At 37.2% G+C, this 18,899-nt stretch overlaps 1 protein-coding gene across 1 annotated transcript in view; it reads left to right on the top strand.

The window, feature by feature from the left end:
* The window catches only part of SRCIN1 (SRC kinase signaling inhibitor 1), a gene marked incomplete at its 3' end in the record, with an annotated part of 155,513 nt that overhangs the window by 38,776 nt on the left and 97,838 nt on the right, over nucleotides 1-18,899 (top strand). The window contains exon 2 of the mRNA XM_083377328.1: nucleotides 9,859-9,882. Within this exon, the coding sequence (XP_083233454.1) occupies nucleotides 9,859-9,882 (24 nt within the window). The remainder of the gene's footprint in view (nucleotides 1-9,858; nucleotides 9,883-18,899) is intronic.

Genomic DNA, 18,899 nt, shown 5'->3' with positions numbered 1-18,899 from the left:
TGAAATGGTGTAGGATTTCCTGCCTGAGCAGACCTCCAAGGTCCCTTTCAACTCTGTTTTTCTATTATAAGTCAAGGTCTACCTGTATATGAAATGCTTAAGTAATATTATTAATATTACTAATACTGTTGCTACTACTGAAAAGAAAGGATGTTATATTTTAATGAATAATCAATCAGCATTAATTATTCCAGCTCTCTGCCTTTAGAGAAAAGCTAGAAATACTATTTGAATTTACCATATATATTTTTTGTCCTTTTTGTCATCCACCCTCTTCTGTTTGGCCTTTGTTGTCATGGCTGAGCTTCAAATTTGATCAGCTCTGCTACTTCCTGGATGTGTTCCCATAGCTCTGTCACTGAATAGAAACTACGGAATCTGCTTGGGTGGGAAGCAGTGCCGCTGCATGACAATTCAGTCTTATCAAGGCCTAGCAGCTGCTTTCACTTTGGAGTGCTATTGAATTGGAATATGGTTTGCCGAGATACACATTCTTCTTCTCCCAAGTTTAAGAACTTATCATGGATACTTGAGGAGCTTGTAGTACACTGATGAGCAAATCAAACATTCAGAAAACCAGCTATCAGCATCTGCAGAACCAGAGGAAACTGAGAAAAGAACTCCAGGGTTTTTTTTCCTTTTGCAGTAAGAGAATAATTTAGGACTGAATTTTGAGACAATCTGCTCCAGATTTGCGTACCCTACTTCTATAGTTGAAAAGTAGGGTTTGCAAAATCTGGAGCAGATTGTCTCAAAATTCGTCCAACTACTATCCTAAATATGGAAATATACATGCTCGGCATCACAAGACAAGATAGAAAGATGGATTAGAGAACAAACGAAAATATACGATATCATCAAGAGAGTAAAAGAATGGAAATGGGGTGGTCACAAAGCAAGATGAACTGATGGTAGGTGGATCAAGGCCATAATAGAATGGATCCCACTTGATAAAAAGAGTCCACAAAAGAAACCTAAAACCTAAAACCTAAAACAAGATGGATTGACAACATCAGCACGTATTGCAGGCTCAATTGGCAAAAGAAAGCTCAGGACCATATTGGTTGGAAACATGTGGATTAGCCCTGCAGCAGCTAAAATGATAATGTATACACACACATACACAAGCCCGTAATTTTCTCATAACATAAGCCACTTTCATTCCCAAATGTAGGGGCTAAAATAAGTTGACTTGATTGTCAGTCTTAAATTAAAGTTCTTTGGCAGATTAAAGTTCTTTGGCATTCCAGTATTTTCAGTAGCCATTGCAGAATCTCCAATGGTTTTGGAGGTTCCAGTATTTGGCTAGATGGATATTGCTTTGTCTGACAAGGCACAGCAACTTTTCTTTTATAAATTTATACTAAATTCATTTCCAGATATGAATCTTTAAATAGTTAGTGATGGAAGGATCAGAAACTTTCTTTTTCTGTGGTTCATATAATCTGGGAATCTAATAAAACACACCAGAGATCAGTGGAAGTCAAAGGAAATATATTTATTGAACAAAAGTTTGCCAAATACAGTTGGGTGACAGCTGCAATGGATTGCTCCTCCAGTTCTCTTTCTTTAGTTTTTTTAGTTTAAAGATTTAGCCAGTTATTATCAATTGAACGGAATGTGTTAGCTTATTAGAAATAAATGTTTCATTATCTAGAATTAGAACAGATGCCCCCGTATTTATAGTTAAAACAAATGTCCCCTTATTTTGAGTGAAAACAGATGTCTTCTTAAGGCCATTTTATCTTTCGTATACATAGGTTTTTCTATGCAAAAAATATATGTCTTTCTTTACATGGGTTTTGCTATGTGATAAGTTCTTTTATTTATAATACTAGGAACTACTCTTTTCTTTTTATAAAATGGTTACACTTTTTCATCATTTCTTAATTGAAACTTATTGTAAACATATGAAGAAAATATTTCAATAAAGAGAAGAATACATACCGTAAGAGAAGGGAAACAAAACATTGGCACTATATCAACCATTCCAAAATAGAAAATACATTGTTAGTGGGTAGAAAGAAATTAAAAGACGCTTGCTCTTCGGGAGGAAAGCCATGGCAAATCTTGACAGCACACTAAAAAGCAGAGACATCACCCTGTCAACAAAAGTGTGTATAGTCAAGGCTATGGTCTTCCCAGTTGCAATGTATGGCAGTGAAAGCTGGACCATAAAAAAGGCTGAGCGCCAAAGAATTGAGGCCTTTGAACTTTGGTGCTGGAGAAGACTCCTGTGAGTCCCTTGGACTGCAAGGCGATCAAACCGGTCAGTCCTAGAGGAGATCAACCCTGACTGCTCTTTAGAAGGCCAGATCCTGAAGCTAAAACTCAAATACTTTGGCCACCTAATGAGAAGGAAGGACTCACTGGAGAAGAGCCTAATGCTGGGAAAGATTGAGGGCAATAGAAGAAGGGGATGACAGAGAATGAGGTGGCTGGATGGAGTCACTGCAGCAGTAGGCGTGACCTTAAATGGACTCCAGAAGATGGTAGAGGACAGGAAGGCCTGGAGGAACGTTGTCCATAGGGTTGTGATGGGTCGTACACGACTTCGCAGCTAACAACAACAAGAAAGAGACACTGACATAACATTCAGACACATATACATATTGATTACACTCTTTCCTTTCATGGTAAGCATTATTATGCAAAGCATTATGCAGCCCAGTAAGATAAGCAAACTCAGAAGGAAGGAACCAGAACTAAATCTAGTTTACTCAAACCATTTACTTTAAGTTTTCATATTGTAACTTTCTATATTTGCAAACTATCTTTCATTCCCCAAGTTGACACACAGCCTCCTATGTAGACTTTTTTTCTTAAACGTCTTATCTCTATCTTTTTAGCAGCTCCATCCAACCACAATTTTAATTCAGTTATTTGTCTTATAACAACCCATCTCAGTGCACCTCTTTTGTACCAGTGACTCATTTTTCTATTTATTCCAGATTCATTCAGAACCCATTCATTTTTCATTACCTTTTTGTTCGACCATGGACACTTCTTTTGTATACAATTCTCACTATTTTCAAAGTATTTTTCTGTTGTTCTGACATTCTAAACTTCATATAATAAAATAGGAAGAACCATTCCTTTCTTTATTTTATTATTAGACTTCTATGCTGCTCATCTTGCCAAATTGACTTTAGGCAGCTTACAGTTATGCATGAAAACATTAAACAGCTTACACTCATGCATTTAACATTAAAACGTTAAAACAATAAATAAGAAACATACATTTAAACATTCAGATAAAATTTGATTAATTGATCGAAAGGAAGGGAGCAAACACGTATGGAGAGCAGGAGGTCCATTAACCACCTCCAAGATGCCATTCCCCCATTTGGGTCCTAAGCCAGCTGGTAGAGCCAAGCATTCAAGCTGTTTCAAAAGGTCAGAAAGATGAGTGTGGATCTCATCCCATGGCTGGGAAAGATGTTCCAGAGGGCTGGCAGAAAAAGCTCTTCTCCTGGACCCCGTCAGCCAAAATTCCTTTATTGACAGGGTCTGCAGAACATTTCTTCTGCCAGTATGGGTAGGGCAGACTCATCCCAATGAGATGAGCCAGTCCTTCAGATAACCCAGATCCATGCCATGAGCTCACAGAACAGCAGTGTAACATGGGCTGCCCTAGCAGCCCCAAGAACTGCATGCGCAGTTGCATTTTGCATCAACTGAAGCTTTTGGATATGCATCATACAGTATTTAACATATGCTGCACATCATTCAGACTGTCAGCCAAGAACATTGTCTGCATGCAAAAGTACATATTATTCACATCTACTTCATATCAGACTTATTTCAAAAAAGCTAGACTAAAAAAGACACAATAAGTGTTCCTGATAAAGAGACTTATTGTGAAAAAAACAATAAAGACAGTTTGAAAGAATTTCAGGGACTGATATTTCTCATATGCAATCTCCATTTATACTAAAAACAATTTTTGCCTCTTTCTACTGCCTGCACAATGTTAAGTCCTTCCCTTCCCTTTCGTTTCCTCTTTTCTTTTCTTTCTTTCCCCCTTTTTCTTTTTATAGCTGTCTTGTGTTTTATAATTGACATTGGTTTCAGGCTGTTTTCTTTTGATTTTGTGAGAATTAGTTGCTCTATCTCAAATATTACTATTGTATTACTTATCCATAAATAAACAAGAAAGGAATTATACATACGTGTCTTAATTGAACCATGGTGGCACAGTGGTTGGAATGCAGTATTGCAGGCTAACTTTGCCTACTGCTAGGAGTTTGATTCTGACCAGCTCTGACTTAGCCTTCCATACTTCTGAAGTTGGTAGAATGAGGAACCAGATTGTTGGGGGCAATATACTGACATTGTAAACTGCTTAGAGAATCTGCAAAGCACTATGGAGCAGTATATAAGTCTAAGTTCTATTGCTATTGGTACTCCCTGCTGAATCATTCTCTAAGCATTCCATTTATCACATTTATAACTTAACGTTTCATGATTTTTATATTATTAATTTATATTTATATTAATTTCTATAGTAATATAAATAGTAGTGCTCTTTGACATAGCGCTGCCCTTTCCAGAATTCTAAAATGCTCCTTTCCAGGATTCTCTCACTTCAATTTCAACCAAACCATTTCATTCCTTTATTTTTTTTAATGTCATTCACTCTGATGGAGGCTTCTTATTGAACTTTTGGAACCCATTTCCAAAACAATTTTATTACCAACCAAATGAGCCAAAACATATAAAGATGGTAAAGCAGAAAAAAACACCTGTTTTTGTGATCAAGAATGAAGTGGATAACTTGTGACAACAAATGACAAGTTTCACATAGAGCAAGTAAAGTTAATGAACTGATTAAGGACAAACAGTAGATCATTCAAAAGAAAATTGTTCACACATTTGGCATTTCATTAAAATATGTGGGTCACATTTATGTTCTTCAGTATGGAAATATCAGTACAAGATGGGTTCCTTTGCATACTGATAGAGATGAAAAGTTCAAGTACTAAAATTTGCTAGAATTGTTGTCACACTGAGAATGTAGGTGAAGAATTTCTTTACAGTATTGCGACAGCAGATGAAATATCGGCTTATCTTTATGACACAGAAATGAAGCATTCATCCATGAAATATTATCACAATTTCCTTTTTTTCCCCAAAAGGAAAACTTACAACTACATTTTTGGGGTAGACATGGTGCTATTCCCATTGATTTCTTTGAATCTAGAACTTACCAGCACCTCATAGAGCTACACTACAATGCTCAAAGCTATGAGAGAAAGAATAAAAAGAAATTTTATTGCAATATAACAAGAAACAATTGTGAAGTTGGGTCTCACTGTTTTACCTCATCTTCCATATAATCCAGATTTGACACCATGCAGTTTTCATCTTTTTATAAAATTGAGGAATATCTTTACTGGCATCTATTTGGCTCAAATTAAGAAGTAGGAACGACTCTCAAGACCTAGCTTTCCATTCAGTCCATATATGCAAGCTAAAATCTCTGATCTGGGAGTGAGATCACAAACAAACATTTTGATACCTATATCCCATTCTCTAGGAAGTATATGCAATGTACTGATGTACACTCAGAACACTGCAGTGTGGAAAACCAACAAAATCATATCAATAAAGATCATGCATGTTAGCCACAGAATAATGACTGCATGAGGGGAAAGATTAGGAAAGAGATGGTTGGGGAAGAAAGAATAAAATGAATTATTTAGGGAGAAGTGTGTGATATTGTTTCTGTAAACATTTCATTTGTTTGTTTATGAAAAATATTTTGTATATATTAAAAAACACATTTGCCTTTGTGAACTTTCAATCTTTGCACTGAAAACTAGTTTTGGAACCTTAATCCTGTTTCACTGTTCAGAAATCAACCTTCACCTGACCTGCAGTTTCATAGTCAGGCTGGTATGTGTTATTCCTTGATATAATCTATTCCTTAGCCTTTGCTATTCTTCATATTCTTTCTGAATCCTTTCTCCTGCTTTTATTGGTATTAATAAGTCTATCATTTATTCTTATCTTCCTCTGAACCTCCAGTACAAACAGAATGTAATTAATTGTGGTTCTTCTTCCTGCTTTTCTCTAAAACAAGAGGAAAATCTGCTGATGTCAACACCATCTCAGACTGCTGCAATACAATTGATTTCCTGTGCCAATAGCTGCGCTGAAGGGTATGCAGTATGGTAGATAGCTTTGGGAAATAAGCTTAATGGAAAACTTGATAATATTGGCAAGAAGCAGATAGTAGGCATGTTAAGCGTAGCCTAAGAAATATCCTTGAACCACAATTAATTATTCTGCTTCCCCACTATTTTTATATAAAAAAACCCGTGGCTTGCTTCAAATACCGGTAATATTGCTTTAAGACAGAAACAAGCATGCCCTCCATTAATTTTTGCAATTGAAATGCATATCGAAATCTATGCATTCTTCCTGGATTTGCAAGACAACTAGAATCTTCAGTAGAGCAATATGGTACACACAGAACACAATCTTCTCCACTCAATAGACTGCAAACAAATGATTATCTTCTCAAATGACTCATTTTTATGCAAAGAATTATCTTCCACTGAAGGTCCCATATGGCAGAAAGCAAAGACTAAAAGAATGAGGAATAAAAGCTTCTGGGCCAAAATAACTTGTCATTTAAGTTTTTCACAGTACAGTAATCTATTTATATTTACTACCTGGTACTAAAGATCCGCTTTTTCAATTAGGCTCAGTGTAGGACTACCTCACTTCCTGGTTTTTCAGAAAGAATTAGGAATGATAAAGGAAATTTTTGATCAGGATCTCCTAAATGTTTTGTTTTCAAACACTAATAGCCAAGAGGAAAAGGAGATTGAATAGGGACAGCAGAGCTGCACAGTGTTTTTCTTATTAAAATTCCATCAGTACCAGTGAAGCGGATATTTGTCCTGCAGGGCAAAACATGGTTGTAATGTGTAAGTAGCAGTGGGAAGTTCAGCTCCTCTTTTACAGAATCATGAAGGATTGCATGAAAGCTGTCCCAAGTCATTAACTCTCTTTACTACATATGGAAAGCTGATGTGCTAAGAGAAGTTCTAGCTAAGCATTCCCTCTGACACACTGCTTTCTAAATGCAGGATGATGAATCATTGTTTAACAAAGTTGTGCTGAATTAATTAATTCTTAATTTTAGGACGGCTTTAATGACATCATGCATAGGGGCCTCTTCTATCTTTCTGCTACAGAATTCTCCTTTTAATGAGTAGCATGTATTCGAATACATGTTTATTCCTCAGAAATACATTTGACTGATCTAAATGAACTTGTGGCAAAGTAAATGAATGTAGGAATTCAATCTATATCTGTTACCTTCTGAAGATAAGGAATCTTATATCCTTTGATTGAACTAGATATTGTTCAAGACCAAGAAGGATTTGAGTCTGATTGAATTGGTGTAGTTAAGTCATCAAAACTTGTGGTATCTTCCTCCCTTCATTTCAGTGGTTCTGTGTTCCAGATCTGCGGGTTCATAAAGAAATATTTAAATAGGAACCAGCACCACAAACCAGAAAACATTTAGGTTCACAAGATGTAATGATCTGGGCTTCTGCCAGTTCATAGTTTAAGTTCTACTTTTTTCCCAAGACTAGAAAATGAGAGAACTAGAAATGAGTTTTTCCTAAAATTCATGACATTTTGAGTTGCAATCAATTATCCTATATTATAATGCTGGCAATGCAGCATTTCAGTGTGTTAATCATTTGTGGCTCTTTATTCAGTATTTTGTTTCTACCTCTGCCAATGTTTAGATTTGGGGATGCGGACCCATAATTTTGTTTATGAAATGCTTTAAGTGCATGTCCATTGGAGAAAAAAGAAATAAGATATTTTATTCAATTCACATACCAAATTAAGAATACTTCTGAAGATACTATAGTACTGCATTAATAACCAAAGGCAGTTAAATTTCATTTTGCTCACAGTCTCAATGTAAAGAAAAGATGGCATCTTTTTTCACAGATGGAACAATGTACATTATTAAGCCTAGTTTCTGTGTCTTTCACTTCTTGATATGGCTCAGCTTCCCTGATGATATATTTGAGCTTCTTCACTGCTGTTTTGATTGCATATAAAATGAAATTGCATACTTTTTCCAGGTATCTAGTATTATATATAGGTCTGCTAATCAGTAGTATAACTTCCACCTTAAGAATTTGAATTTTGAATTTTATTGAATTTATATACCGCCCTTTCCGGTAGGACTCAGGGTGGTTTACAGGGAATATAAAACATCAATACAAAAATTAAGAGCAATTAAAAAAGATTAAACTATATCCCTGAAAAAATATAAAAGCATGGGGGGAGGCTCAGCTAATCTCAATGTACACATGTTGTACTTTGACAATAAAAGTTGTTTATTATTATTATTATTATTATTATTATTATTATTATTATTATTATTATTATTTATTATTATTATTATTATTATTATTATTATTATTATTATTATTATTATTATTATTATTATTATTATAAAACCCCAGTTAAAACCCCAATTAAAACTCAGCTCGAAGAGCCAGGTCTTCAGGTCTCGGCGAAATGATCAAAGGTCGGGGGCAGTCCTAAGCTCCACGGGCAGCTGGTTCCAAAGGGCAGGCACCCCCACAGAGAAGGCCCTCCCCCTGGGTGTTATCCACCGGCATTCTTTTACCGGCAGCACCCTGAGAAGGCCCTCCCTGTGGGAGCGCACAGGACAAAGGGAACTTGATGCCGGCAGCAGGTGTTCCCTCAGATATCCCGGACCCAAGCCATTTAGGGCTTTATAGGTCATCACCAGCACCTTGAATCTCACCCGGAGGGCAACCGGAAGCCAATGCAGCTCGTGGAGCAGAGGTGTTACATGGGAGTAACGGGAAACCCCCATCACAACTTGCGTGGCTGCATTTTGCACCAGCTGAAGCCTCTGAGTGGTCCTCAAAGGCAGCCCCATGTAGAGAGCGTTGCAGTAGTCTAAACGGGAGGTCACGAGCGCATGAGTGACTGTGCGTAGGGCATCTTGGTCCCGATAGGGTCGCAACTGGCGCACCAGGCGAACCTGGGCAAAAGCCCCCCTGGTCACGAAGAAAATAAGGTATATGTCATGAGCAAAACCTAACCAAAATTAAGCAGCATTTATAGCTTTATTTGGAGTCTATTTGAGTACATGATGAATTATTCTTTAATAATCAGTGGGAAAGGCAAATGTTAAATGATAGCTGGACTATGCTCTCTCTCTCCTTACATTGCTGTGTAATCTATCGTGTTCTTATTAGTTTGCAATTAAAAATAATAATTGGAATTATTTTAAAATAAAATAAACCCATTTCTGGGAAACAGTTTGTAAAACCTATTTTACAGAGAGGCATTTTTCCCTCTATGATTTAGTATGTTTAGTCATAAAATATTCTTTATCATCAGACTTCAAGATAGAAATCAATATGTGATACTGACGTTGCTTTCCTTTATTTTAAGTAGTAAAATATTGTTACTAGCTTAGTCATAGTTTCTAGATGGAGAAAATTCTTTTAGGATGAAGTACTTTATGTGTTATTTTGCAGATTGCATTCCCTATAGGATCTTGAACTCTTTGCTCTTTTATTTATTCTTGCAGTAAAATTTCACATCTATATCACTGTATCTACCTGACTGAAGCCTTCCTATGTGATACCCACTGACCATTTCAATTCATTTTAGGGAATTCATGACTTTTGTTTAAAAAAAAACCATTGGGAGGGGACTTTAAACAACCAATTAAACATGATCACTTATCACACTGTTTAAAGTCGACTGTTTTCTCAAAACAGAATCTTAATGGTATTTTTTTGTTGTTCTGTTTTTTGTTCTTTTTTTTGTTAGCAACCCAACTACTGGAGCTTTAAGGTCAGTACTTCCAATTTTCCCCCTCCATGCTTTTATTTTAAACAAATGCATGCGCTTACCCACCTTTTCTCTGTATTTTATGTGTGCATAGGCAGGTATGTCCATGAGGGAATGGGCAATTGAGAACTTGGCTTCCTTAGCTCTCTTTCTTGCACCAGATTTCTTATTTTTAATAGGCAGCTCTTAATTCCCCAAACATGTTTCGCTGGCCCTATTATTGGGCAGAGCTAGCTGGCTGCTTCAGGCAGTTAATGTTAGGTGAAAGGCAGCAAACTCTGTGTGTGTGTGTGTGTGTGTGTGTGTGTGTAGATGTTTACATGCATACATGAACATAAACACAAGCACAGATGGATACATATAAAGACACACATTCATACACATACATACACACCTACTCTGCCAGGAAAGGGTATAAGTAAAATGTTCTGCTCCAGATCAATAAACTTGATCCACCTTGGCTGTTAATATGCACCTTGACATTTGTTGCATTACTTACATTTGCTGCCAACTTTCTAAGTATTAAGTGGTCTTGGAACCTGTTTCACCATCTGCAAGTATGGAACTGAAGCTGTGGGAGCTAAGAGAATTAGATATTACAAATAGATGTACAACTTTCCCAACTGTTTACAAATGATTACAGCCCTGGAAGGCGGCCATGCAGAGTAATGGGATAGCAGGGTAGACAGAAGAGAGCAAGAAGTTGTTATATACCAATTCAGTTTATTTAAGCAGGTATGGGAAAGGTTCAGCCTTCCAGATGTTATTAAACTCCAACTCCGTCTGTCCTAACTAATATGACCAACGATGAGGGATAACAGAAGTTTCAGTCCGGTAATATTAGTTCAGCTACACATGACTGATCCCTGATTTGTATTTGTTTATTTCATCCAGCAAGGACTCTGTAAATATTGCACGCAAAGGACTGTGAATTCATTTGCTACCCAATTCTTCTAAAAGCATACAATCTTATCAACGTTGTTATGGCTCATTGCTGGTAGAGTCAGTACAGTAATGAAACCATGGAGAAAGAGAATAAATGGGAATAAATTTATTACATTTATGGAAAAGAAACACAGAATGGTACATGGTCCAAATAACTGCCCGCATTGAAAATACATAGGTGCAACTATAGTACCTAATTTGTTGATAAATGCCTAGGAATCATCTTCTGGTTTCAAATTAGTGAATAAGGGGTTTGACAGTTTTGGTTTAAATATTAAAATGTTAACAGTTCCCAACAGTAGCAGGTGTATAACTAGCAATCTACAAGAGTATTGCACCTGATCCACTCAATATTTCACAAAAATGAGTGTTCAACTGAGAATACCAACATCTCAAAAGATTTGGTGGTATGAGATTTCTATCATTTTAAAGAATCAAAAGTAAAATTAATTTCCATTAAATTTTAGGTTCTTGCAGATATATTGTATATTGCATGTATTCGTATGAGATGGATATCAAGGGCACCATATTGCTCACCCTTAACATTTCATGGTAGTCTACAACAGCTTTTGATAACCACTTACTGGTCTCCCAAAGGATGGAAATGCTCATTATTCTAGATGCAAAATATTATCATCCCCCAAATTCTTTATTGAAGGGAGAGTGAATTTCATTTCAAAGCAGTTTTACATGATTATTTTATTTTACACACCAATAGTAATCTATGATTCCTGCCCCAGCTACTTTAAATATGGGTAATGATTGGGCTTGCATAAAAACACATTCAAAACCCTATTTTTTATTTTTTTTATTTATCAGATTTAGAAACCACCCTTTTCCCTCACAGAGGGACTTCTTGCAAGCAAACTATAATATCGAAATGCATGCAATATTTTAAAATAGAACCAAAGAAACCACCTTTTGCTAAATGCAGGATGTCACCCTAAGCCAGTGAGACAGTACAGAAAGATGTAAGCTTCTACAAGAGTAAGAATTATTCCTCAAGTAAATCACAATTCCCACACTCTCAGCTTTTGTTTTTTTGAAAAAAAAAGCTTGTAACACTTCTAGAATATGAGGTATAAATATCTTATTGTCACAGACTATTTTAAGACCTTTTCTTGGCTTTCAGTGGATGAATGAACATTCTTGGCAATGACTCACACATTGCACACATAGTTTGGAAAAGGAAATTCCTTTCGTCCTAGTTATAAGCATTTGCTACTTCACTTTTAAAAAAGCAGAAATCTAGGCTTTTGCTAATAGTATTGTTGGGTACAATACATCTGTCTAAGAACTAAAGACAGGAGCAGGACTAGGAATTTGTCGGATTATAAATTCATGCCTTGCATTTAAAATAGAAGAATTTTTTTAACATTAGAAAAATATCCTGCCCAGACACATAGATGTTATTTGCCATTGCTATTTGTAAAAAAATAAATAAGAATTGAGAGACTGTGGCTCAGGTCACACAAAATGCTAGAGTAGATTAAAACCGAGTTGTATCATTTCTGGTCCATTCTATGGCAAAAACCCAGATACTGGTTCAGTGTGTATGAATTATGTCATCATGTGAAGCCTTAACAGTATTCATATGTTTGGACATGGCATTTTATGGGCACATAGATGTGGTGCTTTGTTAATTCAGATTTGAGAGATTGATTTTTATGTGAGCTAAACCTACAATTCATAACAATTCTGAATGATGTCATTCTCATTTTGGGGTAGAATAAATAGATAGTGGATCTATAGGTTGCGATTTTATTTTGCAAAAATACCAAGACGATGGGCAGATTTAAAGTGCTGTAGATTGTAATGGCCATGCAACTCATTAAGAATGGAGGGGCAATCTGGTCTTTGTATGCACCCAAATTTCTAAATTACATAAAATTCTAAATTTTCCTTTATCTTACTTTCTGCATGAGATCTGACTCACTCTTATTAGCAAAGATCACGACATGTGGAAATTAGTCTTTTTCCCCCCCTTTCCATTTTTTCTCCATACTGTGGCAGCCACTCACAGAAGATACCCCAAACTCTTGCATATTACCTGCAACCTAAGAATGCACAAAAACTGTAAACAGTTTGAAGAAAATCACATATTTATTAAATCTATCTGCTTTCTTTCTCCCCACAAATGGCACTCAAGACAATGATCAATAATAAAAAATAAAGATAACAGAATAATAATCAAAGCAAAACATGGCAATTAAAATGAATAAAAGTAGATTAAAAAGTAAAGTAGTAAAAGTAAAGTAACAAGAAATGGGTAAAAGAGAAGAGAGGACTGGAGAAGGTATTGTAGTGGTAATGGTTGTGGAGAAATATGGTGGGGCAGGCTACTCTCGGGCAAGGTAGCATCAGTGCTTAAGACTGACTGATACCATCATTCTGGCCTCCTCTGCTCAGTTCCATGACCAGGTTTTCAGAGTTTTAGTTTCTCTGAATTCTGCTGCTGTTGAATACCAAATCGGTATGGAATAAAATTTCTGTCATCCACAACCTCATCATGGATGAGAATACTGACCTGGCCTGTATCACTGAAACTTGACTGGGCATGGAGGGGCGCACTCTGAAATCTGCCTCAAATTTCAGGTGTGACACTGACTATGACTCCTGGGCAAGGTGGCTGTTGTCTTTTGTGAGACTCCAGTAGTCACTAGAGGCTCTGACGTGGACATCACCAGGTATAAGACCCTATTTGTGAGGTAGGGCTGTTGGGGATTGCTTCCTCCTTGTAGTGCAGCAGCATCCCTTCTCATGCTACTGGACTCTTGTCTACACTGGCAGTGAAGTTTTCCAGGCTTATGGTCTGGGGCCCCGAGATGTGAGGTATTTCATGTTTGTCATGGCAGTCATGGATCTAGCCCAACTTATTCATGGCCCTACTCTCAAAGGGAGATCTGCTGTAGTCTCCAGGCAGTAGTATGGTGATCTGGATTTGGGGGAAATTATCATCAGTCCATTTGCATGGACGGACCACTCTCTGTTGGCCTTGGAGTTCTCCAGAATGATTAATGTCTGTTTGCCAGAGGGGATAATTTTGCCTATAGATGTGAAACAATAAAAAACCCAACTTGGAAAGAATATTATATGTTATTCGTGATTTGGGGTCTGATATAAATCTGGCCAGACTGAAGACTATCTGCATCTACAATAATGTCTGTGAACTATTAGGGAGGGTCTGTCTTCATCCTGTTCCTTTCATAACTAACACTTGGGCTGAGTTGCCTCTTATTCCTCTGGAATGGACCCCACCCACCTGGGGGCCCATCTCCTTTATTCCATCACATTTACTACCTTAAAGCCCTATGTGGTACAGAGCCAGGTTATCTGCAGGACTGCCTCTCCTTAAGGACATCTACACATCCTATCAGATCAGTGGGCATGCTCCTGATCTTTTCCCTTAAATGTGGGATCTAGGAAAGATGCCTTTTCTGTGGCACCTTCTGCCCTGTGGAATACCCTTCCACTTGGAGTTTGGCAGACCACTATGCTCCTAGCCCTCTGAAAAGCACTTAAGACCCAATTCCACCCCCCAAGCACTGGGATAGGACGCTGAGGTTGTCGATCAGATAGTCGACAGTTTGACGGGTCGAATCCTGAGTGCCGCCTGTTACTTGTCCCAGCTTCTGCCAACCTAGCAGTTCGAAAGCACATAAAAATGCAAGTAGAAAAATAGGGACCACTACGGTGGGAAGGTAACAGCATTCCGTGCGCCTTTGGCATCTAGTCATGCTGGCCACATGACCACAGAGACGTCCTCAGACAAGCGCTGTCTCTTCGGCTTTGAAACGGAGAGTCGGAAACGACTAGCACGCATGTGCAAGGGAACCTTTACCTTTACCTTTACCTACGATATAATACAGATGTTGGAAGTTTAACTTTGGTATCACATTTTTAATGTTTATGGTTTAAATTGATTTATATGTTATTCTGATTTTACAGTTCTAATTGTTGATTGGAAGCCGTCTAGAATTCAGCATAAGATGGGTGACTATACAAATGTTTTAAATAAATAAATAAATTTGTGTTAAAATGCAAATCATGGTTTATTTCTAAGCCAGCTTTGCTCAGTTTGCAGAAAGAAAATGGGAACAGTTGCTGGAATTGGGTATGTGTAGTTTAACGAAGAGAAGGGTGAAGGGTGACATGATAGCAGTGTTCCAATATCTCAGGGGCTGCCACAAAGAGGAGGGATTCAAATTATTTTCCAAAGCACCTGAAAGCAGGACAAGAAACAACGGATGGAAACTAGTCAAGGAGAGAAGCAACCTAGAACTAAGGAGAAACTTCCTGACAGTTAGAACAATTAACCAGTGGAACATCCTGCCTCCAAGAGCTGAGAATGCTCCAACACTGGAAGTTTTTAAGAAGAGACTGGACAGCCATTTGTCTGAAATGGTATAGGGTTTCCTGCCTGAGCAGGGGGTTGGACTAGATGACCTCAAAGGTCCCTTCCAACTTTATTATTATTATTATTATTATTATTATTATTATTATTATTATTATTATTATTATTATTATTATTATTATTATTATTTTCCTTGCAGTGGTGTTAGATATGAGGATGAAGGTTCATTCTCTGAGCTTGTGAGTTGTATCTGAATGTTTCATTACCAGGCTAGGTAATATCTTCAGTGGCATTTAGGGGATTTCTGTGTGAGTGCTCTTCTGTTTACAAGGGCTTCAGGTATGAGTGTGTCAAGTGAGGGTCTTGTGTTGGGTCAGGTGTGAGTCATCAGAGAGGGGCCTGTGATGGATCTTGTGATGGGGAGGTTACTTCAGGTCAAGGTCATTGGAAGGTGAACTGCTGGTGGGAGTGAGGGGGGCTTACATGGGTTGGTAGAGGGTCGGTGCTGCCTCTGGTTGGCTGTGAAGTTGATTTGGATTTCGTAATCCTGGAGTTCGTAAGCTGGTTGTAGGTTAATGTGTCTGTTAATGGAATTGCTTGTGGATGGAATTGCTTGTTTGATTGGAGCAACACTAAAATCATCAGCCACACTACCACCTGCTATGCTTGGGAGTTCATCAAAGCCTGGCCCTCCACAGGCAATTCCATCAACAGACACATTGGCCTACAGCCAGCCTACGAATCCCTCAAAATCCAAATCAGCTGCACAGAAGAGCACTGACAAAGACATCCTCTAAACGCCACTGAAGATGTTAACAAGCCTGGTTACAAAACCTCAGGAAACCAATCCACAAGATCAGAGAACCAACCTTCACCCTCATCTGACACTTGAGCTACATATATTCCCCATTGGTGTTAGATATTTTTAGGCCTGAAGCAAATCAAATTACTGTGTTCTATTCTAATCTGAATCTCATTTTAATTTTTTAAACACAAGAGACAGATAGATAAAATCCACGCAGGCTGCTTAATACTGTATATGCTTTTCCATCACTCACTACCTTATACAAGTAGTCCTCAACTTACAACATTTCATTTAGTGACTGTTCAAAGTTGAAAAAAGTGACTTATGACCATTTTTCCCACTTAAGACCGTTGCAGCATCCCTATGGTCATGTGATTTACATTTACATTCCAGAGCTTGGCAACTGGGTCATATTTATGACAGCGTAAATTGTAAAATGGGGCAAAATTCAAAATATAAATTCTGAGCATTCACAACCATATTTGTAATAATGTGGTTATCTGGACATTGCTACTTTGATGGGATAAATAACCATTGTCTCTAAATAATTAAGACACATAAAATTTTAATAATGATACTTCTGACACCATGGTCAAACTAATCTTCACAACCAAAATGTCCAACTAAAAAACCTTAGTCTGAAGGTGGATAAAGCGCCAGGCACGGATGGTCTGACTGCGGCTTACTACAAAAATCTACAATTGGAGCTGATAAAACCGTTAAAGGAATTGTTTCAGACAATTCAGAGGGGAGGAAAGGTGCCTCCGTCTTGGAGAACTGCTTTTATTTCTTTGATTCCGAAGGAAGATCAAGATGCTACTCAAGTAAAAAACTATAGACCGATATCACTTTTAAATACAGACTACAAGATATTTGCCAAGGTGTTAGCTAATAGACTGATGAGGGTTCTGCAACAGGTGATTCATGGGGATCAAACTGGGTTTATTAGTGGTAGACAAATGAAAAATAATGTGAGGCATATAGTTGATGTGGTGGAGTTTTTGGAAAGGAACAATCAGATCCCTGCGGCGCTAATTTTTTTAGATGCTGAAAAAGCTTTTGATCAACTGAATTGGCAATTTTTGATGAAAGTTTTAGATAAAATGAATTTTGGGGACAAATTTTTACAACCAATTAGGGCATTATATCAAAAACAAACTGCCCGAATAATAGTTAATAATAGTCTGACTGAAGTATGCAATATTGAGAAGGGTACAAGACAAGGGTGTCCGTTATCACCTTTATTATTTGTTTTAACATTGGAGATATTATTGATAAAAATACGGAACTCGGAAAAAATTAAGGGTATTAGAGATCAAGAATATAGACTGAGGGCGTTTGCAGACGATCTGGTTGTTACGGTGACTCAGCCAGAAAACTCTGTTGTGGACCTGATGGAGATAATAATGCAATATGGGAAGGTTTCTGGATTTAAGGTTAATGGACAAAAAACCAAAATTTTGGCCAAAAATATGATAGTATCGCAAAAGGCCCTTTTAGAAGAACTAACTGGATTTGAGATTGTTAAAAGGGTCAAATATTTGGGGGTGTATTTGTCACCCTCTAATACAAAGTTATATAAAAATAACTATGAAAAGTTATGGGGAAAAATTCAAAAAGAATTGGAGAGCTGGGAAAAATTGCAATTGTCTTTGTTGGGAAGAATTGCAGCAGTGAAAATGAACGTCCTGCCTAAATTTTTATTTTTATTTCAAATGATACCGGTCCTTAAAAAAGATTCTAATTTGGAAGAATGGCAACGGGGTATCAATAAATTTGTCTGGGCAGGGAAAAGGCCACGAGTTAAACTTAAGATTATGCAGGATACTCGTGAAAGAGGTGGTCTTAAAATGCCTAATCTTAAATTATATTATGAAGCTGCTGCGTTGTCAGGAATAAGTGACTGGATTAATTTGACACAAGGGAGATTATTAAATCTTGAGGGCCACGACTTGTTATTTGGCTGGCATGCATATTTGTTGTATGATAAGAAGGTAGATAATGTGTTTAAAGTGCATATTTTAAGACAGGCATTGTTGAGAATCTGGAAGAAGTATAGACATAAGTTAGATTACAAGATGCCGTTGTGGGCAATCCCAAAACACGCAATAGAAAATATAAATTTTGGCTTCAAGCATGATGTGACAACGTATAAGGAGATTTTAAGCTTGGAAAGAAATGTCTGGTGTTTGAAGCCGTATAATCTCTTGAGAGATGAGAAGATCGTTCAAACTTGGTTTCAATATACTCAGTTACGGGCCAGGTGGAAAGAAGACCAGAAAATTGGTTTTGCAATGACTGATGAAAATTTGATAAAGCAAATTAGAAACCAGGGTCCAGCACATATCAAACGGAGATATCTTGCATTGATAGAAATTGACTCAGAAACAGAACTCGTTAAAGACTGTATGATAAAATGGGCTCAGAATATTCAAGAAATTATTACAATGGACACGTGGGAAAAGATCTGGGTGAGGAATGTAAAATTCACGCAAGCCCAAAACTTAAGAGAGAACTTTTACAAAATGTTTTATAGATGGCATCTAGACCCTAAAAAGCTTGCAAGTATGTATCCGAATTATCAGACTAAATGTTGGAGGTGTGGAAGCGAAGATGCAACGTATTTTCATATATGGTGGACCTGCAAAAAGGTTAAGGCTTTCTGGATAAAAATTTGGTGGAATATGCAGAAGATTTTTAGGCAAAGGATAAAGTTTTGTCCGCAACTGTTTTTGTTGGACATAATTACAGAAGCTACTGTAGTGGACGTTAAGTTGATGCTGAACTTAATCACAGCAGCAAGACTTTTAATAGGTCAATATTGGAAAAAGGAGGAATTGCCAACTATAGAAGAATGGACTCTAAAAGTTTCTGACCTGGCGGAAATGGCAAAGATTTCGACTTACCTGAAAGATC

This window comes from Vipera ursinii (assembly GCF_947247035.1).
Source record: "Vipera ursinii genome assembly, chromosome: Z".
NCBI classification, from domain to species: Eukaryota; Metazoa; Chordata; class Lepidosauria; order Squamata; family Viperidae; genus Vipera; species Vipera ursinii.
Note: the sequence above shows the minus strand (reverse complement) of the source record. Positions and strands in the feature narration are given on the sequence as shown.